General features: G+C 42.9%; 1 protein-coding gene across 1 annotated transcript; it reads left to right on the top strand.

Annotated features, from left to right (window-relative positions):
• The first annotated feature begins 12,185 nt into the window (after positions 1-12,185).
• etnk2 (ethanolamine kinase 2) lies at positions 12,186-24,239 on the top strand. Its single transcript, XM_076268834.1, has 8 exons — positions 12,186-12,543; positions 15,893-16,152; positions 16,840-16,980; positions 20,673-20,815; positions 20,953-21,036; positions 21,145-21,305; positions 21,559-21,632; positions 24,089-24,239. The coding sequence occupies exons 1-8, from the start codon at positions 12,397-12,399 to the stop codon at positions 24,159-24,161; spliced, it is 1,083 nt and encodes a 360-aa protein (XP_076124949.1). The 5' UTR covers positions 12,186-12,396; the 3' UTR covers positions 24,162-24,239.
• The last annotated feature ends 3,076 nt before the right edge of the window (positions 24,240-27,315 follow it).

The following is a 27,315-nucleotide window of genomic DNA, read 5'->3' as shown; positions in this document are numbered from 1 at the left end:
TCGGTTCCACCCGCCCTACAGAGTTGGTGGAAGGCGTGTGTGAGAGTGAACGCCCACTGCTGTGTATGCAACCCAGAGCAATCTAATCACGCCTTGGCTTTACATGAGCATTTAGTATAGTTTAGTTATTGGTCGACATTCATCTCATCTTATGTATGGTTGACTGTTTGTGTGCTGTCCATTGAGCACATAGGCTACTGTAGCTAAGATGGCATAATGTATAGGCAAGATGGTAATAATGAATTACGCAATAATATCTGGCTTAGGCTAATTTACTTATCTGTAGCCTGCTGCTATTAATTTGCATGAGGTCAACATAATTAATAAATGGCAGTAGTCATTTTGTACTTAGTCTGGCGGTCATTATACAGCAGACCAGCCATCCACCTGCTGATCCAAGTCCAGCTGCAGCCCCCAGGCTAACAATGCCCTTTGACCTCAGCTGAGAGCCCTCCATTTTCTTTACAATGGTTAAGGTTAGGGTGATTTACATGTAGCCTATGTAATAACTGTGTTTGAGATGACAAATGGTCCTTATGTGAAATCTGATCTGATTGATGATGACATTTACAAGTTATGAGTGTGAAATTTGCAGATCACACCCTCAACCACTCTATTTTCAATTTCTCTATTTTCCACTTCTGACAATTTACTGTTGTAAATTCATGGTCTGCTTCTCTGTTCAGTGCTTGTGCTAAACAAAAAAAAAACCCTCTGTTTTTTCACAGTATAATTTGGTTGAATCAAACCTCAGGAGTGATTAATGATGATGGATATCCCCATAGAAACCAGTAGTACATGTGTAGGCTGCTTCTGTATCTCTCTCTTTCTCTCTCTCTCTCTCTCTGTTATGTGCTGTCTCTCAGGTGCGGAAAAAAATCTTAGTCATTCTGTGGTCTCCTGGGAGTTTCTCCTTATTCTTTCTTCCGCTGTCCACTCCCTCTGTGACTCAAGCCCCCTGTAGTATCACAGCATTAACCACTTGTAATATTACCCTCACTGTTATATAAAGAGCAATACTCATCTGAAATGTGAGCTTTATACTAAATAGATAAATTGATGCCTTAAGGTAGCCTCATGTGTGAACTGAGTCTACAAATGCCTTCATTTCATTCTCTGTTGTGAATCAGGAAACCACAATGTTGTGAAAAGGCTGTCAGAGAAATAGATCCTCTCCGAAGTACCCTCATCACCCCCCCCCCCCCCACACACACACACACACACACACACACACACACACACACACACACACCCCTCAGGCACGTGTGACGGGAAGTGCCTGACAGGTAAAGTGGACTGGCTCACTTTGTCTTGTTTTGTCTTCCTGCCGTAAAGATATGGAGTGTGGGGGCGGTCAACTCATTTCTGAGGAAGCATCTTTACACATCGCTCTGGCATGTGATGCCACATCCATGATCCAGACATGACAGTAAGCGAATTTTTTTTTTTTTTTTTGTATTTTGTCTTATGGACGGTTTTAGTGATCTTGGATAGCTGACCCCTGTTCTAGTACTGGGTGGTTATCTTAGCGTTGTGTTTATCTGGCATCGGTGGGTCTCATCAGGCCAATCTAGCTCTACTCTGACCTGCTTTCTGAATGTGATAAGCCAGGAATTTGTCTCCCTCTTCTACAGTAATGTTTAACGTTATATCCCTGGAGTGGCCACAGGAGGGGCTGTTTCACGTGAGGTGTTCACCTTTTGTGTTAGTGCGGGCAGGAGTCAGGTGTGGCTAGGCAATATAAGATGTGTATTTTATCCCTTCAACTTGAAAAGGACTGTTTCTGTGGATCAAATGGAGGTGCTGAAATGTGAATGCATACGATATATTCTGTCAGAGAATACAGAAATATTCAAAGACACACACACACAGACGCGCGCTCGCTCACACACACACACACACACACACACACACATCTGTTTCACTTATTGGTCCCCCTTTGTTTCTGCAAATTATTAACTTCTATCTTTGAGTAGAACCTGATACACTGGACCTCAGGTCTTTGTGTCACTGTTCCACAGCTGCCCCGAAAGCCTGTCTGGCCTGAATGGGAGCAGCTGATTTGAAACTGAAAGGCCTCTGCACAAACAGAAGGTCAGAGCAGTGCAAGGGGAGGGCAAGGTGCCAGAAGGGAAACATCACCATGAGACTGTGGGTGTTTTCACTGTTTCTCTCTCCCACTCACACACACACACGCCTACCTTACATAAACTACTGACCTTTTACCTTTTAACCTTATCTCTTATCTTACCCCTCCTTGACATGCACAGGGCCATATTTGCCCACCGCTTCTTTTCCAGCCAAACCCTCCGAGCCATTTTCCAGTATCCATGCAATGTCACAAGATGGTGGAGAAATATATTTCATCTGATATATATAAAGTGAGCCATGACCCATTTTGGGTCAGGGCTATAAAGGAGCACTGTCTGGTTGATAAGGAAAAAGAAGTTTCCACTCTTTTCTGAAAATTGTAAACACAAAACCCCATTCTTTAGCTACATTCACAAAACCTCTAACACTTGAAAAATAAAACAATCAAAACAGTTTTACCTGTACTCAAAACCAAACATCTTTAGATCATTCACAACTACATCACACTATATCAAAACATTTTCTGTGTTCAGGGAAGGGATATAACTACTGGAGAAAAGGTTATTGTTTATAATACAGTACATGCATTTTGCATAACAAACAAAACAAAGCGAAGAAATTTTTTTTATAACTCATTGGTTTCAGAATTTACTATAAATTCAGAAAAAAATAATGTGTCGTAAAAGGTACTGGGAAAATAAAACAAATTTACAGTCTACAGCCCATAATGTATTCTAAATGCCTCAATGATAGTTTCTGCCTCTCTTTGTATTGACTTTTTCCCACTTTTTCTATTATGCATCACAGTGCAAGTGAATCACAGTGCAAAATGTGTTTTATTGCATGAGAATGTGTTTAGCGAAGAGTCAATGACATCTGAAAACTGTTTATGATTTTGACAAAAGAGTGACCGATTCAAAAAATGTGCTCAGGCAACTGAGCATTTGGTTCAGAAAATGGAGTTTAGTGTTCTGGCAATCGTGAAAAACTGTATGCAGGTTGTGAAACTTTGATTAATGCAATATCCATCCCTCAGGCTATTGGTTTCTTATATCATTTCATTCTCTGCAGAAGCATGCAATTACAAGCATACTTGTGGCAACACTCACCGCCAAAACCCAATGAATTGTTAAAGTGATCGCCTCCTCTCTTTGGAATCTGCATATTTTATCAGAAGATACTGAGACAAGATGTTTTGGGTATCCTGCGAGTCCTGGTCTTCATAGATTAGATTGCATTTTATGATCCATCAGCTTGACATTTAGCAGTGTTATTCATATGGACAAAGTTACTATCAAAAAACAAAATCTTGATGAAATTCAACAGTCAACGGAAATCAAACATGCACCTGAAATGGTAGTAGTCAATCATAATTTTTACTGCATAAGCAACATGTCTCTATGTTGCTTGGGGGTTTGCCTCAGGCTTGGGTGGTCTCTATGATGGCTCTTGGTTTGGCAGACAGAGAGGCTAGTTTATTGGCACCCAAAAACCATCTGCTCACTCCTTGATGCCTCAGTTACTGCAGTCTACAAGATCACCCACTGTGTTGTTGTCTGAGAGAGAGACTGTGACACCCATACAAAGAAAAGGGAGAGGGTGTGGGTGTGTGTTTGTGGGGTGTGTGTGAGTGTGTGCATGTGTGTGTGTGTGTGTGTGTGTGACGGATGCCAGCAAGCATAGCTGTGGGTGTGGAAGGTTAGTGAACCTCACTCCCCGATGCCTCAAGAGCAGTGCTGGCATGAAAGCTAGTAGCCTGGGCTTTCAGCTCGATTGTCAGCACGCTCGACTTCCGGTCTGAAGTGCTGCTGTTTGCAGGTTTGAGTCCGGGAGTGTGCAGGGCTGAACCGCGCAGGTTCAACACAATGCAGGTTATGTCTGCACCCACAGTATGATCATGTTGCATGCGGCTTTAAAAAAGGGAAGAGATGGATGTGGGTGCATAGGAGGTCGAAGCTGTAAAGGTGACAAATGACTTCACCGAAGGAGCTTGTTTTGAGAATAAGGGTGCAAAAGCCATAGAGTGTGACTGTCTCAAGTAACACGAAACCAGAAAGTAAACATTTCCTCATCAGTACTTGACAAACACTTAGAGGCCTCTGTAAATGCATTCACTGATCCACCCAACCCACCGGCCCTCGCACCTTAAACTAACATTCCATTCCGCAGGAGCGAACGTGAGGTAGCCAACCACACAGCCGATATGGACAAGCACCCACAGGTGTGGAGATAATGACATCATGCTCTATGTATTATTGTGTGTGGATGAAGACTTAAGCTATACCAAAGGCTTCCTCAAGATAATTACAGGTGGACTCTAAGCAATTGTCAAATAGACGTGGGAGGAAGCTTTGTCAGTTTATATATTTCAGAAGATTTCAGTTAAGGCATGCATAACCCAACCATCTAAACTGCACCTCATATTCAATCAGCATTGTGTGTTTCCTGTCAAAAAAAGAGAAGAACTGACTACAGTCCTCTAAATCTTGTTTTGGAAGATGACTTTTGTTGGAATGACCTTGTCTTATCCCTCTCTCAAATGCTAACTTGTCTGAAGGGGTGCATGCTGCATTCCCCATGTGAGAGGATTGCAGATGATAGGGTAGCCTCTGCTGGACAGACCCTTGTAAGGCACGGAGTGAGGAATGAGCTAATTTCCAGGATATGAGCTAATTTCCAAAATGCAGATGTGTTGTTTGGATTGAGTAAAGATAAATCAAATATTACCCAATTACAGTTCCATTTAAATTAACTGGAAAACAACATTTAAAAAATACATTTTTGAAAATAAATTAAAATGGTGGATATAGCGTTTTTGAGCACTTCATGTATACAGTCAGGAACAAAATTATTTATGCCCCTGGCAAATATTGATTTAATGTTGATTTTCTGTTGACCAATATGTTTGTTCTGACTGAAAATGATGCTGCCACATGCCAAAAGGTTGTAAGGCAATGTGGTAGAAACATGGAAATAGTAACAGAAGCGTTGTCATCTTTTTTTTAAATATGAAAAATAATGTGTCCAAAATTATTCATACCCTTTTTAATGCAATGGAAACATCTTTATTTGCCATCACAACTCTTAAAATGGTTCTTATAATACCTACAAAGCCTTTCCATATCTCCACAATGATAGACCACACCTCTTTTAGCACCCTTTATCAGGTTTTGAGGCAGGAACGATTCTTTGCCTGGCCTTGTGCTCACTTGGATTGAGGTCTGGACTCTGGCTGGCACTCTAAACTGTTGATATTGTTCTCTGTTAACCATTTCTTGCCTTGTTTGGCTGTATGTTTAGGAACATTGTATGCTTTAATGGTCCAATGCTGCCTATTGGGGCAGGTCTCAAGGTGAAGGCATCGTGCCTTTATAAGCCTCCATAATGCCTGCTTGAAATCACCCTTACCATTGTTGTGTAGTGATCCAACATGGCAGTACTGGCAAAAGTTGTTGGTGTGTGGTTTCTAATTGCTTGTGTCAGTAATGGTGAGTGGTGTTAGGTATCTTTTCGCAGTTTTAATGTGTGTTAAATCCTGATTAAAATCCTAATTTCTTCTTCTTTTGTATAGGTTTCTGCAAGTCTGATTTATTTTGATTATTTAAAAAAACCTTGATACAAGTCCTGACTTCCCTATGTTATGAAAACCAAAACCAAAAATGGTGTAAGTGAAGATGTTCTTACCACAACTCCATGTCCCCAAAACCAGACAACAGCTGCCTAAAATGGAAATGCTGGTAAGGACATTGGGTCATTTGTGGCTTTATAATCTTAATATGCTATATAGTGGTTATGGACATGACCAGTGGTTAAAGTGGGATTTGGCAGGCCGGGAACCCTGAAATCCAGTGTCGGTGCAATGGGGAAAAATAACTCACCGTTGGACAACATATTGAGTATCAATACTTACAAGAACTGCTAGTTTCCTGGTCACCCCTGTCAGTCAACATAGCCCCCATATTGATTTGTACCAGGGGTGTCACTAGACCTAAACTGCATTGGGACACATTGCCCTGATGTTTGTACATTTTAACATTTAAATGCATCAATCTGGTGCACTTTGAAAATAAAATTCAGAGGTTAGATTTGCTTATTTTTATCTATGGATGGAAATATTTGTGCTGTAGCCAAAACTGTTTTGCACACACAGGTGGAATAGTTATGATGATGATAGCCTACAACAATAAGTTCATAATTACAAAGCATATTTGCTGAGTTTCACAGTTCAGAAATGGTCAAAATAGTGTACATTTCAGCACTCCATGAAATGATGTCACCTGTGTTCAGATAGTTAATCTAAGAAAAGCTATCTTGGTCATTGCAATGGCCATCTATAGGCTACAGTGCTATTTTTCATTTTGGTCTATACGTCAAGTAGAGTAACTGGTAAGGCAATCAATTTCTACGGGGGAGTTGGGAACATACACTGAAAATTTCTATTATGTAAAACGGATTGGATCACTAAGTTATACCACCTACATCATTCCCTAATTATAACTACAAGGGTCTAAAATGGACCTTTCAATGTTGTGGCTGTGTTTGTGTAGAGTCTTAAGATTGACCAAGTGAAGATGCCGAGGATGTAAAGGTAAATCAGGTTTCTAGGCCAAGTATACTTGCGTATACAAGGAATTTGGTCTCTGGATTTATCCCGTGAATTAGTGAACACAGAGAGCACACAGTGAGGAGAAGCACACACTAACCCGGAGCAGTGAGCTGCCTTGCTACAGCGGCGCTCGGGGAGCAGTGAGGGAACTGGTAAGCTTGCTGTCTGTTGAAGGGCAGTTTATGTCCTTCTTACAGCTGCAGTTGGGATTAATCTATCATTTATGACTTTCAGTTTGGTTCTGAAACTGGATCCTCCATAATTTTAATTTCTCTTTGTTTTCTCATATGGCATCCCAAGATGGTGCAAGTGAGGATGCTTTTGTGCTGACCACTGTACTGAAACTGCAAAAATGGGACCACCTCTGCCCAAGATGGAACCACTGTAACTGGTATTTGCTTATGGCTTTTTCCTGGTTGTTTCCTGTTGTAAAACGTCTACATTAGTATCGGATTTAGATTTGTGGAATGTCTACTTTTCCATCATAACGATCTAGTGGCTGCACGAAAGGTGCAGAGCTTTAGCACTGGTCTTCTGAGACAAATTGAGTCACTTGTGGATTGTAGATGTGAGAATTCAGTTCATTAGCCAAACTAGTGCTCTGTACCACACAAGGAAGGTGTTTGTTTGACAGATTTTGCGGAAGTGGTGCAGAAACTGAACCCTGTGGGTTGGCTTGGTTGTATGGTTCATATGTTAGCCCAGCAGGTCTCTTATACAATCAGTGCTCACAAAGCTCTGATGGTTATCCAGCTCCATATTGGAGCAATAGTATTTGTCACAGTTCCTTTATGCCTCAAGGAACTACTCATGTCCTTTTCTGTACATGGATCTTCATCTTGAATACAATAAAAAAGAAAAAAAAAACAAGTCATCCAATGTTGTCTTTTTTTTTGTAAGTGGAGTTACAAATTTACCATTTTCATTACAATTTGGGAGTTTTCTGTAAATTCAAAAGTAAAAAATGACCAGCCATTAGAAAGGACTGGGTGAGAAAATAGTCAGTGTATAAAATTGAGTCCAGGCACATACCTATTGATCAGATGGACTGTATGTGTGCTGCACATTCACAAACGCACACAAACAACACACCCTTACTCCCCAGCCCCCACTGACCTTACCCCGATAGTATCTTCCCCTTTCTGACTTGCATGAGCTCAGGTCAATGAGGCCTACAGGCCATAGCAAATGGAAATTCAAAACTGGTAATATCCTATCCAGACCTTTGTATCAAATTAAGTTATATCACAACATGAAATGATAATATGTGTTACTATGAATTTATTAGAAGTTATAATGCAGCGGCCATTTTTGATTGGTTACACAAAACTAGTAAACATGAAACAAACACAACAGGAGGGTTAAACTAAGCTGTGGTTTGGCCACTTCACCACTAGATGATGCTCTTTAACTGCATGGTGGATAATACATTGCAGACTTACTTTGTCCACAAACCAGACCATTGGGTGACTATACAGACAGACTTGCTAACCTGCCTGTTGGAAACTACACTTTGTTCTTTTTCTTTTCTTGTATTTTTTTTTCTTGAATGGATGCTTTTTAATGATAAAAAATTTTTCCTGCTTGGGCCACACCTATTTGGGTGACATCCCAATGGGAGGAGCCTTATGGACAGGTGTGCTAATATATAATGATGTGGTTAGTCTTTCTTCTTTTTACAATCTGATGTAAGTTTTATCATTTAATAATTATATGACGTCTTTGTACTCCTCTGACCACCAATGACCTTGTTGCCGAACTGCCCCAGCTAACTCAAAAACTACTTCATGAATCTCCATAGAGTGCTGCTGTACACTGGGTTCTTGACTAATCATTCTATGTTGTTTTTTATGTTTTAATTATTACTTTTTAAACACTTTTAAATTATTGCCCGTTCATGTACCTTGTGTGTTGTGTTTTTTTTTCTTATTATTTTTTTTATTCTTTACTTTTTAAACTATTATTTGACTATTGCCCTTCTATGGTTTTATCAGCTATTCCTGTTTGCCTTTGTTTATGTAAAGCACATTGAATGACCTCTGTGTATGAAATGCGCTAAATGAAGTTGACTTGACTTGACTATGTAGACAAAGGTCTTACCAAAGTTCTCATTCATAATAATAGATAAATGTATAGAATAATTTTTGCAATGTTCTTAAAAACATACACACACACACACACACACACTTCACATGATTTCCATTATGAAAGTGTTGAATCTCCAAACAGTAAAGACATATGCATTCCAGGGAGCAGCTGGGGGTTATGTGGAATGTGGAATTATGTGAAAAGGAGGATGTGTGGGAGAGCCCTGTTCAATCATCCCCCCCCCCCCCCCCCCCCCCCCACACACACACACACACACATTTATCCTACCAGTCAGGGATTGAACCGGCCACCCTTCGCTCACAAGAAAAGAGAAAAGGGGAAAAGTGTGGCAGGAAAAGGTGCAGAAGGAACAGGGATGACCACAGCCTTTAGATGATTGTCAAGCAAAGTCGATTCAAGAACTTCAGGGAACTTCACAAGGAGTGGAATGTAAGAGCCACCACACAGACGTGTCCAGGAAATGGATTACAAGTGTTGCATTAGTGTCAAGCCTTTCCTAAACCAGAGACGCCATTAGAAGCATCTTACCTGGGCTAAGGAGAAAAAGAACTCGACCATTGCTCAGTGGTCAAAAGTCCTCTTTTCAGATGAATATAAATTATTCCTAATTATTGTGAATATATAATGATGTTGTTAGTTTTTTCTGTTTTTTACAATCTAATGAAGGCCCCAAGCCGAAACCTCATCATTTATTTTTATTAAATAATAATAATAATAAACATTGATATGGAGCCAGAGTGTGCTGCGTTTCTCTACCTTCTCTGGATACTATTGGCCATGCGTTTAATGATCTAAGATATGATGTGTCTTTGGACTCCTCTGACCTTCTGTACTCCTCTGACTCACCAATGACCCCATGAGGTTGCCGAACTGGCCCAGCTAACCACGTAGACAAAGGTCTTTCCAATTTTCCAGAGTTCTCATTCATAAACATACACCACTGATATGATGTTGTAATAATGTAATACTTTTTCAATTTTTTCAACGTTCTTAACCTTTAAAAACTGTCCGTTGCTACCCCCCTTAATTTACTCTTTGCGGTCAAATTTGACCGGACAGTTTTAACTGCTCTTATTTTAACATAAATTAAAAATGTACACTTTAACAATAGTAATAATAATATTTTTTATAATTTTTTAAATGTTTATATATTTTTAAGATTTGTTGCCTCAATGGATGTTGGTATGGTAGTCAGGGCACATACTTAACCATAGTGCTGGCATTCTTTAAAACTTCATGAAGCACACTCATGCACTTCACACATACAGGTGCCCCTTGTATATCCTTCCATCCACTGTTCATCACAGACACAGGGTGCCTCACTAATGCATCGCCTTTCCATGGGGGCGCTCATATAGGGGTCAACCTGACCTAAGGGTCCCTCATACAGCTCTTACTTTGAGCACACTTCCTTCCCCATCACAGCAAGCCCTTTCACTTCTGGCATTATGTAGCAACAGGAGAAAGCAGTCACCCCACCTGCCCTCAAACCCCAGTACAAAACCTGCACTCTGCATTTTCTTTGTAGAGCGCTTTATCAAGTACTCAAAGCACTGAACATTGTAGGGTAAAAAAGGGAGGCAGGCAGGATTAAAAGTAAAAAGAAAGATGAATGAAATAATAAATTAGGAGGCACACAAAGTGTACAGGCAGTTGCAAGTGTGGAAAGAAACAGACATATGCCATAATTAAAAAGTAAAGTAGCCTATTACATATTTATAACTCTGTTTCTAACAAATGCAGACAATACATTTGCCAGTTTACTTACAAGTGCGTGTATGGAGATGTCTTTCATCTCCTTGATGAAAATTATACTCTTTCCCATTCATTTCCTATGACAAAAAAAGTGTGACCGAGTTGAATAAATCACTCAAAATTCAAAGAAATTAGTCACAACGAATTTCATGTGTTCAAATGCCTTTTGTGAAGGATATCAAGGTCTTGAGACAATCTGATGAAAAATGCCATATTTATGGTACAGGGAATGTGTAAATAGGTCATTTTTGACCGGAACAGTAAGCATCATTTTGATTTTGAAATTTCTGAGAACACCCACTTCACACCATTTTCCCTTACTCCAGTGCATCGAGAGCCAACACGCACAGATATGTCTAAATGGGCTACACGTGTCTCTTACCTGGTCATGCCCCTCCTGAACCAGAGACACTATCAGATGCATCTTACCTGGGCTAAGGAGAGAAAGAACTGGACTTTTGCTCAGTGATCCAAAGTCTTCTTTTCAGATGAAAACACATTTTTGCATTTCATTAAGAAATCAAGGCCCCAGAGTCTGGAAGAAGATTGGAGAGGCACAAAATCCAAGTTGCTTGAAGTCCACTGTGGAGTTTCCAGTCAGTGATGATTTGGGGTGCCATGCCATGCTGGTGTTGATACTGTGTTTTATCAAGTCCAGATTCAAAAAAGCCATCTACCAGGAGATTCTAGAGTACTTCATGTTTCCATTTGCTGACAAGCTTTATGGAGATGCTGATTTCTTTTTCCAGCAAGACTTGGCTCCTGTGCACAGTGCCAAAACTGGTTTGCTGACTATGGTACTGTGCTGGATTGGCCAGCCAACTGACCTGAACCCCATAATCTATAGATTCTATTGGGTATTGTCAAGAGGAAAATGAACAGACTTTACACGATTAAAGCAACCTCTTCCATAATACCTCAGTAGTGCCACAGGCTGATTGCCTCCATGCCATGCTGAATTGATGTAGTAGTAGGCTAATTTGTGGGATCCCCTGAAGTCGTAATAGGCCTATAGCCTACTTTTTAGGAAATTGTGTAGCCTATAGTTAAATGCATCAATCTAATGCAATCTGAGAACAAATTAACTTATTGTTTTGTTAATTTATTTACGCAGGACGCCACAGTCTAGGCAATTAATGACAGACACTGTGCCTCATGGTCCCATGTATGCCATTAGGTCTATGGGTTTCATCAGGTCCCTTTCCACAGGTGTATAAAATCAAGCACCTTAATTATCAATGCAGACTGCATGGTACTTAATTAATACACCTGTGGAAAAGGGACCTGATGAAACCCATGAATAGGCCTATAGATGAGTTTATGAATCCTCACCCTCATCCTATGTTAAACACCTCAGCTTTGATCAAAGTAGTTTTTTTGAAATGATTCATGTAGCCAAAGGCAGGCGATCTCTGGTTAGGGCTGTTAGAGATGCTACTCATTTTTATCCTTAAAATGCAACATCCTTCAGCTCCAGTCTTGTAGAAAGTAGGCGTGTTCCCGTTGCCATAACTTCCAGCCTACCCACCACACCGCGAGCAATCGGATGATTCTGCGAGGGCGGTGCCTAGGATGGAAGCAGCAGCTACATAGTGCCCACAGCAGCATCCGTGAGTGAGTTGAGTAGTGTTAGCTCACTGCACATAGGTTAATCCCCTGATTTGTACCAGACCCTTCAGAATACAGCGTTACGCGTGGCTCCTCAGCTATCAGTAAAATTGATAATACATCGTTTGTATTTTGATTGTGGGCAGTTGAAGTTTACATATCGCCAAACTGACTGATCTGTCATTCAGAGAGGTAACGTAGAAATTAGTTCACGAGCTGAGCATATCATGGAGACGGAAATACACGTGCCTGTTGGCTCACCGGCAATAAGAAAATTTCCAATATTAGTCGACGAACATAATGTTGTCGGTGGGGCCATGAAGTTAATAAAAGAGCTGCGACCAGCATGGGACATAAAGCTCGTAAAGACCAAGGTAAGTTTGACGTTTTCTATAACGTTATTGGTTAGCGGCTAGCAGATGTTAGCTTGATAGCTAAGTTGTGTTCCAAATTAAGTCTGCCTGTGTCGATGGATGTTATTTTTTTAGTAACCAGTTCACATTGACATGCAGTCTAGCGCACAGCGCCTGCCAGTCCACTACGTTTGGAAACTGCTCGACCCGGTGATTGCACGAGCGTAGTGTTCAGTGAGAGGTTTTCTTGTGTTAGCCGCCGGTATCGCTGGGTGTGTAAGACTTGTCTTCGTCATCATTTAAGGAAGCTAGCAGCCTATTTGTTAGCTGGAAGACAGTTCAGCTAGTCCGAGATAACGTTACACCCTTCATCACCGTCTGGAACAGATCATGAGACGCTAGCAGTGTGCAACAATGTTACTACACAAGACAACGATTGTCATTTAACGTTAACGTTACCATTGAAAAGGTCCGTGCGAAAGTCAGTTCCTTGCCATAGTTACCCAGAATGTTTTTAATGACAAATTTCTTGGCAGTCTTAAGTTGTATTTGCAATGTTAGATATATGATCCATAATAAACAGGTCGGGAGAAAGATGGGATGCATGGTCAGACGATGCCATGTTAAAGTTGGTTATTAATATTACTTTTTTTTTTTTTTTATTTATTGATGCATATTGATTTATTGGTAAATAACCTTAGTTCCTCAAGTTCGGAGTCAAACAGGCTAATAATGACTCACAAGAGCAAGGTTTGCCAATTTTACTGTATGCTAAAGTAGCCCTTCAAAGGTAGACTAAGGTTGAACATCAATTGGAAACTTTAGAACCAAGCAGGTGTGTTGCTTTCTCTTGTGACAAGGGTGCCCTCCCATGTGCCTCTTGGACGAACAATCCCTGAACTGAAGGACAGGCTTGTGCATCCTTCTAAAATTATGCACGAAAGGTGTTATGTTATTTCCTATACTGCTTGAAAGATATACCCGTATTGTTTGTCATTTTGGCTAAAGTACATGCAAAGTTGGAATAGGCCTAAAGATGGATGGAGTGTGAAAATGTAAAAAAAATAAATAACAGCTTAACCAAATGGGCTCTATAACGGGCACATCTGAAGGTGCATATCTGGGCTTAGAAAACTGGGGATAGGTTTAGACTTGGGATGGGCCCATGGGTGTGTGTGTGTGTGTGTAAGTAGGTGGGTGGGGGTGTGGGCAGGGTTACCATAGTGGAGTGTATTGTTTGGGTGCTTTGGTGCTCAGCAGTGATGTTTACCACCAGCGGTGACACGTGGCTCGGCTGGTGTCTGGGGACCCCTGATCCCCCCTCGTGTTTGGCAGCGTTGGACATGTTTACCACCAGTCTGTATGCATTGCTGGTATTGTGCTGTGGGTTTAGGCACGGAGCACAGCAGTGTCATCGCGCGAATAGGCTCCCAAGCCTCACGTGTTTGCCCACATAGACAGGGATCAGTGATCAGTCACTAAATTACTGGGTCAGATTACTGTCCGACTGAGGACCACCACATTCCAGACTGCTAAATTAAGTGGGGTGGCGGGAGGGCAGGGGAGTTATTTACTCAAACCACCTGAGCCACCTGTAAACAGCACTTAGGAGCAGAAAGGCTATTTACAGTAGTAACCTATGCCATAGCCAAGGCCTATGTGTTTAGGAATTGTTTCTTTCCAGGGGGATATTCCAAGTACGTGGTTTAGTGGAAAACCTGGGTAGGTTAACTCAGAGTAAACCTCCTACAACAACAGCCCTATGGCATTGTTTTGTAAGGAGAATTAAGCCATGCAGCTCTTCTATTAGAAGGTTTACCCCTTACTCTGAGTTAACTTACCCAGGTTTGTCACTAAACCACGTACTTGGAATACCCCCCAGGCCAGTGGTGATGTTCCAAAACACTGGGATCTGTTGGTCCTGTATAGAGATTAAGATAAGACCAAAGTCCTTTTCGTCAAGTCCCTCCACTTGGCGGCCATATTGCAACGCTTTTTTGGGCACTCATCGGGCATCCTATTCGGCAGAAATGCGCGTGCGCAAGGCTTCACGTCACCAACCTTGCTCCAGCAGCGAGTTCACAACACATGATTGCCACGATGTCTTCACAACACACCATATGATTGACTCAATGTATTCACATCACACCACAGGATTTTTTGAGTGCAGTGTCTCCTCATTAGAAAGTCTCTGATAAGACATGTGATTTTCTGTCTGTGTGGTGTGAGGAAATTATTGTACTTTAAAGAAGTAAATGAAGAGGCCTTTGTATGGGTTGATTTGGTTAACTCTGCCAAGCTACAGTGGCCTTTGAGTAAAGGCTTGTTTAAGCTAACTCTTAGTGAGAGTTTCACCTAAAGCAGGCTTAAGATACACATCTTAAATCAATCTGGTGGTCAAATTAATGTTTAGCGCTGTCATCAGGTGATGTTAGAATCGGTGTCCTTTCAGAGAAGAATTAGACCTAGGCGACATAATGTAGCCATATATTATACTTATTCATTTGGCGGACACTTATCCAAAGCCAATGTCAATTGTTAAAGACAATGTCAATTATTACAAGGCCCAGTCTCAGAGCAACTCAAGATTAAGTCCCTTGCTCAAGGGCTCAACGATGGCAGCCGGCAATGGAACCCACAACTCTTCTGCCTACTAGGCATGCTAGCCCAGCTCCTTAGCCACTACGCTACCCCCGCCTACCATATAGGCCTATAGGCTAGGCCTCTGAGTTGTGATCCAGCAGTGTTTTGGCCCTGAATATGCCCTTTGGTGCCATCTCGCCATGAAACCATTCCAGGAATGCGAGTAATGCATGCATGCTAGGTGGGCGGTGGGTCATGCACATTGTGTCCAGCTCCTGAGCGCTGGCCCAGCCACAGCTGAATGGAGTAGCGCCTAGGTCTCTCTAATTCATGAAATTCATGTGACTCATGTGAACCGCCTCATAGGCTACTATTGACCACACAGTTGGGGTTGAATGTTGGGCCTGCTTAATCATTGGCGGTCAGTTGGCGGTTGGTTTTGAGTGATAAGATCTCGCGTGAATGTTGTCACAGTTTTCCACACTGTCCAAAGTCCAGCAGCAATATACTGATGAATAATCAATCCTCTTAATGATGAGACTTAATGATTCAGCAGTATCAGCGCTCCGGTGAGCAGTCCATCATATTGTCTATTGTCTGGTGATCTTGAGGCAGAAACCTTTTATCTTTATGCTTCTCAGACAACGCCATCCGTCTAATGCTTTGTTTATCAAACAGCAATAATTCCAGTGCATTCACCTCAGATTGTAGTCTTGTATCATTGCGCTGGTCATGGCCATGATAATCTCCCGTAGCCTTAACTCCCATCTCACTGTGTATGCTCTAGCTCTTCACCGATGGCACGACCAACAAGCTTGTGGGCTGCTACACCGAGGCCGACCCAGAGGACGTAGTGCTGGTGCGCGTCTATGGCAACCGCACAGAACTGATCGTGGACCGGGACAACGAGCTGCGCAGCTTCCAGGTCCTCCACGCCAACGGCTGCGCCCCGCGCCTCTACTGCTCCTTCCAGAACGGCATCTGCTACGAGTTCATGCAGGGCGACGCACTGGGCACGCAGGACGTCCGGGACCCCGTACTGCGGAGGTAAAGCCGGGGCTTCACATAGAGCTAATCGCCCTCTCCAGATTCCGTATATAAGTATAGTGTATATATACTTTTTTGATCCCGTGAGGGAAATTTGGTCTCTGCATTTAACCCAATCGGTGAATTAGTGAAACACAAACAGCACACAGTGAACACACAGTGAGGTGAAGCACACACTAATCCCGGCGCAGTGAGCTGCCTGCTTCAACGGCGGCGCTCGAGGAGCAGTGAGGGGTTAGGTGCCTTGCTCAAGGGCACTTCAGCCGCGGGCCACTGGTCGGGGCTCGAACCGGCAACTCTCCGGTTACAAGTCCAGAGTGCTAACCAGTGGGCCACGGCTGCCCATAAAATTTCAGATTTACTCAGCAGGGCCAAGCAGGGAGAAGAGGTTTCAGTGATAAAGCACGCTTCATCTGCTTTCATTAGTGGATAAGTGCACACAGCACATACCATAAAACCCACTAAGCAAATGCTACAGGTGGTAGCTGTAACAGTGATATAAAGTGTTACCATCATTTCAATACATGATAGACAGGGAAAGTCATTGGTCATTGAAAGCATAATGACCAAGTTAACTCATTAAGAGTCAAACATGTGACTTGTATGTTGCATTTTGACATTGTGGAGAGACTGGTATTTCCAATCTTCCCTTTTGGTTAATGTGGTTATTTTCTGTACACTGACTAGACTCATAGCCAGAGAGATGGCACGCATCCACGCTATCCATGCACACAACGGCTGCATCCCTAAACCCAACCTGTGGATCAAGATGCGCAAGTACTTCTCCCTAGTGGCCACAGAATTCACCGCAGAGGCCTCCAACAGCAGGTAAACTCAGGGATATTCCTTCTGTTGTACATAATGTCAAGATCAAACCAAACTATGTAGTTAAGATTAGCCACAAAATCTCCCCAGGGCATGATGCAGTCTAAGTCAAGAAAAATAAAGGTAGTTGAGACAGTCAGCAGTTTAAAATAGTTTAAATAAATAGCCAAAACATCTTCATAGGCTCAGACAGTTTGAAAAGTAATTGTAAGCGCTTTCAGACATACGTGTAAGACCGGAGGTTCTGCCGATGTTAAACGGTGGGGCCGTATATCTGAACGACATAACCGGTCATATGGAAGTCCGAATTCACCCGGTGTTTATACTACCCCCGACCTAGTATTTCCTCCGGACATTATGTAAATGTGCTGTGTCTGAACGAGGCGTAGAACATGCGGTTAAAATTCACACCTAGTGAGAGGGCGTGTTGGTGACGTTTCTTTCGTGCGTCCATGTGGTTAAATCTGACTTAAATGCCAGTGTTATGATGGAGTGGCATAGTGCTGTCCAGAAAATCTCCGACATGGAAAGATGCAGACATCACGGAGCTACTGTCCATGAGGGCATACAACATTTTGATAAAACACATGAAGGGAATGGCACGTTGTAGCCTACAACTGCATGGCAAGGCCAAACGAATTCAAAAGACTGAATCATCATAAGCAGAAGGCGCTGAAAAGGCAGTAGCCTACAGCGACGTCGTTGACGACAATAACAGGAGTATTTAATAAATTGTTAGCCAACACGGTTTTCTGTTCATTGATAGCCTTAGGCAGAATTAGGCTACAGAAAAGAATACAATATATTTTTTCTCTCCCGGCAGTAAAGACAGTAGATTCGTGTTTAAAATTAAATGAAAACTAAAGGTAGGCTATAGGCTTATTATGCATATGACCATCCAGATGAGGCTGGTGATCTGTCAAGAATGATGAAGATCGTAAGATACAGATGGTTTTATTGTTGCTGTCATTATTACCACAAACACGAATTGACAACGAAACCATGGCGATCGTGGGTTATATCTTGCCTGTTTATTAGGCCATGCACAGCCCTGTCAGAACTCCGTGTAGCATGCATACTGGCAGTTTTCATAAACCATCACCAACTAGTTCGCACTTTGGATATATCGTTGGATTGTGAAAAGCCCAATTTCGAATAACTACAGTACAACAGATGACGTAGGATGCATATTTTGCAATTAGAATTTCGTGTTGGTGAGACCTGTTGCCTATCAGTAGACATGTCATCTCGAGTTCCACGACAGCTTAGCTAGTGCCACCGAAATATGACACTGAAATCCTCTCACTATTGGAGTCGCTCAGATAGAAACAGCTGTAACGTGGTTAGGACACTTTTGCTGTGGAGTGGAGACGCCATAAGTTAGGTGTGGTTTTGACAATCAGAAAAGCAATATACTGAAATAGTTTAATGATGTAAAGTCAAGTGCTGGTCTGGTGTGTGTGCACGCAGTTTTTATTGATGAGTCGGAGTGGCAAGGGCATTATAAAACTTCTCGCTCTTAGGCCTACTCATACACCGCGTTGAAATGGCGTAGCTGTCTAAATTCAAATCATATCATGCTAGGGGAGAAATCGTGGGACATCCATTATTTTGTTATTCAGCACCCATGGTCAAAATATGTTCCCGCGCGCCTGCATTACGTTGAAAACAGATAAATGTGTTTACTCGAAGCACACATACAAATACTGTATGTGCGCACTTACGTGACTATCCTACTTCAAGTATTAGCCTACGCACAATAGATTTCTCTTCTTTAGCCTATAATACATAGGCTACACTTTGTAAACAAAAAGCAGCAGTGACAGGCAGCGGCCGCATCTATTCTGCGTCATATATCTCGCATCTTGTGAACTCTAAGCCCCCACCCCTCACTCGACAACCACACGGAGATTCTGTAATGTGCGTGTATGTCGTTCACACATACCTCCGTATAAGGTCAGTATTAGGTCCGCAGGTTAGCATCATATCTGAATCATCCGAAGGGTAGGACCTCCGTTTGACAAACCTCCGCATGTACTCCGGAGGTTATATCTGAAAGCGCTTTGTAAGTCAAGCCAATGTTTGCAGACAAAGGGCTTCATTGTTGATAAACTAATGAGAACTAGAATGTGTTGCTTCTCCAAGGGAGACCTGAAATGTCTGAACTGAAATGTCATCCTGTGTTTATGAATGGAAAAAGTGAAGGACTTTTTTCAACCCCAATATCCTGGATTATTTATGCTCTGCTGAGTGGAAATAATCATACCGGTAGTCACCACTGGATCAAGCGCTTGTATTAAGGGTTTTACATAAGCTTGGCCATAACGACGGCGGGACAAGGAAGTGCTGGAGGCCTCCAAAGGACAGTTGGCAGATGTTTACATTCTGCCACCTATCTGCAAGGCTATGTACCCACGCAACCCATTATCTCATCAGCTCATAGACACCCAGAATCAGCTCAGATTCTCAAAGCCCATGGCCTTCACTTGAAAACCAAATCTCCATAAGTATACTTACATTTGTTCTATTGTTTTTTTGTGTGTCTCTTTAACCCCTTCCTGCTCATGAAGAACCGTTCATTTGAAAACGAACTCCCTTCATTTCCATGATTAGTCGATAAATTCATTTGAAAACAAACCCCCTTCATTTCCATAATTAGTCGATATATATATATATATACTATTTGGGCTACTATTCCCTTTGAAAGGCCTGATAATAAAAGGGGGTTTTGGACCATCGTGCTCATGCTTGGGCTCAGGCTTGGCTGCTGTGGCCTTGCTTTTCTTTATATCAGAGAATGTTTTATTTCGAGAATGTTGACAGAGCCAGTTGCTTGGGCAGTTGTTTGTCCCACTTTCCCACTCAGTCTTGCTGAGCAGCTGGTTGCTTCCCAGCAGGCCAGTAGGCCGGCAGGTGTACCGTATGGGCTCTCCAGTTACAGAGATTAATCGGTAAGCCACTTGTATCCAGAGAGTGGTCACCAGCGTAGAGCCTTGATTGGCTGAGTTGGGTCATGGGAATAAACCTCTTTGCTCCCTTTCAGCTAATTGGAAACCTCTCCCATGTGTCTTGTCTCATGTTTGAAGTCAGACCGTGCCTCCCTCCTCAGCAGACATTTGATTGGCTGAGACATGGGTGTCTCTCCCATAAGGTTTTTAAAATACAAAACATTTCCCTCTTTGCATGTGTGAGACTTGCCCATCTTAATGACTGGTTGTAAAAGAAGGATGTGAGCGATAAGATAAGACCATGTCAATGAACGGATGCACACAGCTCATGTCAAATGAGTACAAACACAGTTCAAAGCACAAGAACAAACTTCAGTACTGACAGACAATTCTAGGTCCTTATACTGTCAGGTGGGATGCTCATGAATTTGATTTTTGAAGCTGATGAAGCAGTTAACAGGTGTATTCGGTAGCATTTTAGCCATGTCATTTGTCCTTCATGGTAATACTTTTAAAATATACCATATTAATAGAGTGTTTATGAAATGATAGCAAAATAGATTATTGGAAGGTACATAAAATGGTGTGAGTCATGGTCTTTTGTACTGTTGTACTGAAAAATAAAAACCTGTAGGGCATTTAGGGCTCTTGGGGGTTACTGGAGGTCAGCAGACAGGGAAATGGACATGGTCTCTGTGAAGACATTAAAGAAGACCTGTTAATATTACCAATGGTTTATGTTCCCAGAATCCAACAGGAAGTTCCCAGCCAGGAAATACTGGAACAGGAAATGACCTGGATGAAGGAGCACCTCTCTCAGCTGGGTTCTCCTGTTGTGCTGTGCCACAATGACCTGCTCTGCAAAAACATCATCCACAACGACAAAGAAGGTAGGAACTCCATGAACTGCTGTCAAGTCGGACTTGAGCTTGTGTTATTATCCTAAGCCCAAAGAAGAAGCAGAACAATATTTCTAGGCTGTGACCCATTTAAATCGAGATTGTTTTTCCCTTTTCCCTTTCCTTAGGCCATGTCCGGTTTATAGATTATGAATATTCTAGTTATAATTACCAGGCTTTTGACATTGGGAACCACTTCAATGAATTTGCTGGTAAGAAACGAAAACATGTCCTTGGTTACTTTTGTCATGTAGATGTCAAAATTTGATGAAAAATGGATGTGTCAGTGACCGTGTGTGTGTGTGTGTGTGTGATGGCAGGCATGAGTGAGCCAGATTTCGGCCTGTACCCCAGTCGGGACATGCAGTTGGAATGGCTCCACACGTACTTGCAGAACTACAAACTGTACACCAAGAAAGGAGAGGAAGTCAGTCAGCAGGAGCTGGAGACTCTCTACGTGCAAGTCAACAAGTTTGCCCTGGTGAGCCCACCGCAGGGAAACAGGCAGAGGACATGGGAATGCAATCAAAGATGAGCAGCTGGTGCTAAGAGTATTCATACATGCTACTAAGTTAGCAAAATGTTGCAATTTATGTTCCTAATCAACACTTGTAACATGCAGTCAGTTTTAAAGGTGTATATATATTCAGTCAGCACAAAATAGTGGCTTGAGCTGTGATATGTTTGTGCACAGATTCAGGGGTAACCTGATGCGTTCTCTCTCTCCTTGCTAGGCCTCACATTTCTTCTGGGGTTTCTGGGCACTTATCCAGGCCAAATACTCCTCCATCGACTTCGACTTCCTCGGGTGAGTCAATCAATATGAGCTTCACACCACCCTACTGTCCTCTCCACATGGGGCACATCTGTGCTCACTTAAAACCCTAAACCTTAAACCTTAAACCACCCTCATCATTTCCATTGCAACAACAAAGGACCCGTCGCTCTCAGGAACAGTCCCTGTTGGTTTGCTACGCTGACACCTCTAACTAGTTTGAGTCTTGTTGCAACTTGAGTGGAGATGCACCTCCAGTTTCCCCTGTGAGAGCTGAAGGTAGTTGAAGGCCCCTTTGCTTTGTAGAAATGTTGTCAACAGAGTGTGTTATAAGGACGCTGATGGTAGAAACATGATCTCTGCTGAATGTATTGGAGATAGCTCTGCACCAGAACAATTTGTATTGGCCGCTGTCACAGTTTTTCAGCAAGGCCTTGGACAACAAGAGAAGCCTCAGACGAGCTTTTGTGTGGCTGCAACAGAATAGCGCTCTCCTCTCGCGGTGACATCAGCCGGGTGGTGGTGGTGTTCTCCTCTTAGGCTCTGCACCTGATGAAACCTTTGGGGGGGGGTTCATCATACTGCTCATGTTGCCCCTGGACCCTTGATGAGTCTGAAGGGGCCTGCTGGCAGTATATTGGTCGCAATGATGCCCCAAAATATTTCCCCCCGGCACGGTCTGCTGTATATTTGACACCCCAAATCTTTGTCAGGCACAGGCTTGAAAGTGTTAAGGCTCACACAGTTGCATGCATTGCAGTGCTGGAGACTCATCCCGTTCACTTTACATGGGCTTACGCCATCCGTTGCCGAACTGAATTGTGGGTCCATTGCGTCACGTTGCTCCCGTCGCTCGCGCTGAGAAGTTCAGCTGTTGCTGCACCAACGGACGGCACCAGCCAATCCAATTAGGAACAAACGAACAACAGACGGCACCAGCTAATCAAATTACGGTTATACCTTAAGTTATTTGTATAGCTACCGTCGGGAACACCCACTGGCATGCGTTGACTGAACGCAACTGTGTGTAGAAGCCCTTACAGTGGTTGACGGGGAAAGGGAGTCACTACAGGTCAAAAATATTTACTGTAAGCCATTAGATCATATTTACTGGTAAATGCTATAGGTAAATTGTTGTGTCTGTTAGTCTGAATGTTGTGACCAGTAAACTATATGATGTGGAATAGAATCCAAAAAATAAAGTAGAACACAGTGGAGGTTCAGGCTAGACAAAAGGCCCGTACACACGGAGTCCGATTTTTCGGACGAAATATTCGCACGAAATTACGCAGCCTATTAAACACATGCATTAGTATTAGTCTGTACACACCGAGGACGGAATTCGTTGCGATGCAAAATTTTTCCACAACAGTCTCATTTCATGCGATATTTCGCATGCGAAAAAGAGCTGTTGACCAATCAAATAATGATTTTGCAGGGTTCCATTGATGTCCCAATAGAACGATGAGCAGAAAAAAAGCTGATAGATAGATGACTAGTCTCCCTAATAGGCCTATATGCCAAAGTTACAAAGAGTTTACGTTACAGTAGTCTCTCTCAGGTGTTCAAGAGTACTCTTGACGAACTCCTTACATAGTGCAAACTCCTTACAGACAGCTTTCCCCACTTCTTACCACCGCCCCATTTTACACTCAACCAAAAAGAATGAAATCTCACTACAGCAGTGAACAGAGAGCTTCTCACTGCACATAATTTGCATGAAGTTTTAAGAATAGGTCATGATCGGCTATGCTGCTGACAACAGCATTATGTCCAGGGTTACCACTATCGTAATTTTGCAGCAGTGCGATTTTATCCCATGCTCATTTCTACAGGCTGTCTCTGTGCCTCCGCTCCTTAGCAGATAATTTGACGTAGCCTATGTATGCGTGAAATGTTTCGTGAGATGTACATGATCTAGGCTATGGCCGTTTATTACACCAGTCCGCCCAAATGGCATACCTCGAGTCATATATGCGGGCAAGTACCCCTGGCTGCAGCTTGCAGATCGGGGCTGGGCTCAATGTGGGGCAGAGCGCAACGTTGAGCTCAGCCTCTCTGTGTCCGTCTATTTACCCGGACTCGGGAGTTCAAATTTTTCTCAAGGAAGGATGCTTAACTCTATAAAAGCGTATCCTCCTTGAACTACTGCCCACGTTAATCATGTCCCTTCCCGCCTAGCGTTCTAGAATCTGGTTGCGTGTGTGTTGTGTAATGGGGTGGGTGTATGGGTGCACTAATGAGCCCAACCAACTTATGTGTTCCGTCAGTGGTTCGACTGCACAATTATCACAATAGCACAGGTAGAATAGACAAGGGATGGGAAGGATGGCCGTAAGCTTTAATTTCCCCAGCACCTCTCAAGCCAATGCACGGTTCCATGAATAATCAAGGGTATAATCTGTTTCAAATCTTGATGATTTTATGAGACTCCAATTTAAACCTGCTCTTTTCTTCTTCTTCTCCATCTTCCTGTGTGTTTGTGACAGGTACGCTGTGCTCCGTTTCAATCAGTACTTCAAGACCAAGCCAGCCCTCATGGCCCTGACCGTCCCCGAGTGAGCGCTCGGCCAGGGCCACAGGAGGAGGAGGAGGGTCTGGCTCCAGAGCGGACACCAAGTAGCCAGGCCGTAGGATGCTTCTGGGGGTGGGTTGGTGTGGGATGGGGTGGGGTTAAGCAAAAGTGGAATGGTCTGGTTGACGGTGCATCTCCTGCTCCATCCTCCAGCTCAGCATCTTGTCACATGTCAAATGCAATTCCTTTCCTTTTTGTCCTTTTTACTTTCTATCGCTTCCTTCAGAACCTTTCCTTATCGTCGCAAGTTTCCCTATACTCCCCATGTTCTGATGGATCCAGAACCGGACCTAGTTTGACAAGAGTGTGTGTACTTTGTGTGTGCGCGTGAGCGTAATGTGTATGTGTACGAGTGGATAACGCATGTGTGTTGTAATAAGTGGACCATTTCTAATGATTTATTTATGAAACTGGTGACTAAGCCCAGTCATACTCACGAACACACCCCTGGACCGCTGTGTGTGTGTGTGTGTGAGAGCCTTCGGGCTCCTGAGCAGTGGTGTCCTCAGCGGTCAGGAGCCGTGTGTCGTGGCACTTTTGCAGTGGTGAGATGAGTTGGCCGGCGTGGTAACTCTGTGTGCGATGGAGCACGTGTCCCTCAAGCAACTGGTGGGCGCTCTCAGCAACCCACAAACTCTGGTGGAGTTAGAAGGCATATTAACTTTGAAAAAAAAAAAAAGAACTTATCGCTTGCTTGCTCTCCTCCAATATATATTTTTGTTGCTTTTTTATATCTTAACAGTTCATTTATGGACAATTTCATGTCTTATTTAATTCTAGGGATGGTGCTCTTAAATGCAGAACAAAGGTTTGCATTCTCAGTTTTGATCCAGAGCATGGTTATTACCGCAACTCGGTTGTCAGTTGCGGATACCATCTCTTTAGCTTGTCTCGCTGCTCTTCTAGAACATTCCCTGACCAGTGGGCAGTGAAGACATTCTCTCTCTCTCTCTCTTGACCTCCAACAGGAGACACTGCTTCCACATCTTTGGCTTTTATGGTTATCGCCCAGCGAGGCTGTGTTTAACTTTCCACTCATCACGCCGGGGGCCATGGAGCATAACCACCTCCACCACCACCTCCTCCTCTTGCCCTCCACCCCTCCTTCCTCCCCTCTGCCGTCCTTCCTCTCATGGTCTCTCCTCCGTTCCCTGGGTTCCCACGGTTTGGACTGGTGCTGGTCAGAACCTGTTGCCCACTGAGATCCCTCTCCAGCGATCTTGTTTCAAAAAAAGAAAAAACAAAACGGAGCCAAACGGTTATGCAACCATCCTTGTGTAACAGATACCTGAATGAGTGTATGAGGCTCCAGCTTGAAAATGAAACAGCGGCCCCAGCTTTAGATTGTATGACTCTACTGTAGAGATGAATTGGTGTTTTCTATGAGAACAAGCAGTGCTTGGCTACAGGTGTGTGTGTGTGTGTGTGTGTGTGTAGGAACAGCTCCGTTGAATGAAATAGTAGCTTCCACAATCCAAACTGCAGTCCAGTTTTGACAGGATTAGAACATACAAACACACATGCAAACATTTGACATACCCATTAATTTGTCACTTATCGTGACTGAAAAGATTACGTAACTGTTTCTTCAGCTTGGACTGTGTACGAATGTACCATAGTATAATTGCACAACATGGTGCACCACAAAGGCAAGCACTTGGGGCACACTATTCATTTGTGGCTGCAAATGTTTTGACGACACATGGCCATAAAATCAACATGGAACCCAGGTTGAAGTGTCCTCTTAAGATGAATCTATGGCAAGTAGCTCACTAGCCCTTTCACAGGCCAGTTTGAATATAGTCTCATGTGTTTCCCTTTATACGTCACTCTGGCTTATCAGTCCTTGTATTTATCTGAATGAATAGGTTTTGCGTTTGCCCACCCACACCACACTCCTCTACAGAGACCTTATTTTAGCATCTCTGCCAGTCCTACAGATTGTGTAGAATTCTGTCTGATTATGGTTGTTCATTTGTCACATTCCTGTTTGAAATTCCTTAAAAAAAATGTATGTGTGGAAGTTAAGACGAAAACAAAATGCATGTGTGCAGATGGGCAAATTGACAAAATGCAGGTTTGTAGATGGACTTCCAATCACAGATGAAGCGGTCCTCCAAGTATCAATGGCATTTCATAAAGACAGAAACATCATATCAGCTCTGGTTCCACCAGTGGCCACCATCATCCAACGCACAATTCCATGAATGCAGGCCAAAACCTACAGTACTGTAAATGCTTGCTGTTCATGGTCTGACCGAGTCAGCCTGGTGGCATATACTCTGGTTGGATTACTGCTAGCTGTCTGTGAAAGCTTCATGACGACAGGTGAATTATTTAGCAGTTCAAGCTGCAGGTGTTTATAGCAGAGGAGACGTGGCTCTCTAGCTATGGCCTAAATAATTTAGAGGCTCCCATGCTGCCTTTCCGTGAGTCACTCCCGAGGCACGTAACCATGAACTCTTGCCACGTCCATTCACCTGTTCACTCCTTGTGTGGACGACAGGCTTGTGCAAAATTCCAGAATTGAATTAAAACTGGCTCTTAAATTCCAATTAAATTCTTGAATTTCTCTTGCATTTCGATTGAGGTAGCAAACAGGAAGCCGAATTGCAATTCGAATTGTGCACAACCCTGGCGGATGAGGAAAATCCCAGCAGGATGCAGCTATGCCCTTGGCTTTCCAGAGTCCCAAACCCCTCAAGCTCCTTAGACTTTCCTGAAGGATACATGAAGGAGATTGTTGATGTATGGATTGCTTTAATCCGACAGTCATGGTTATCTGGTTAAGGTGGGATAAGAAAATGAATCCTAAAGGCTATTAGTTTGTCTTGTACGCTACAGTTCACTTAAAGCAGCTCAGTCAGCAAGCAGTTGTTTTGTAGGCTGTTTCTGTACTCAACCTTTCCAGAACTTACACTAACAGATGTACATTGATTAAGGGGAAAAATACACTACATAACTGCTTCATATACAGCTCTGACCATATACATCAGTCCTATATGTCAGAATTCCTTCAAAGGCCAGTTGACAGGAACTTCCACAGAACTCTCAATGAATCCTGTTGTTGCTTATAAAAAGCAAACAAACATCAGATATGCCTTATATGTGTGCATTAGGTTTCTTTGTAATAGGCTAGCT

The sequence above is a fragment of the Alosa pseudoharengus genome, unplaced genomic scaffold (assembly GCF_046254945.1).
Source record: "Alosa pseudoharengus isolate Yale_2024_CS ecotype anadromous, Long Island Sound unplaced genomic scaffold, YU_APseudo_1.1 YU_APseudo_1.1_scf_5, whole genome shotgun sequence".
In the NCBI taxonomy this organism is placed as follows: Eukaryota; Metazoa; Chordata; class Actinopteri; order Clupeiformes; family Clupeidae; genus Alosa; species Alosa pseudoharengus.
The sequence above is the reverse complement of the archived record's forward strand: the minus strand, read 5'-3'. Positions and strand labels throughout refer to the sequence as shown.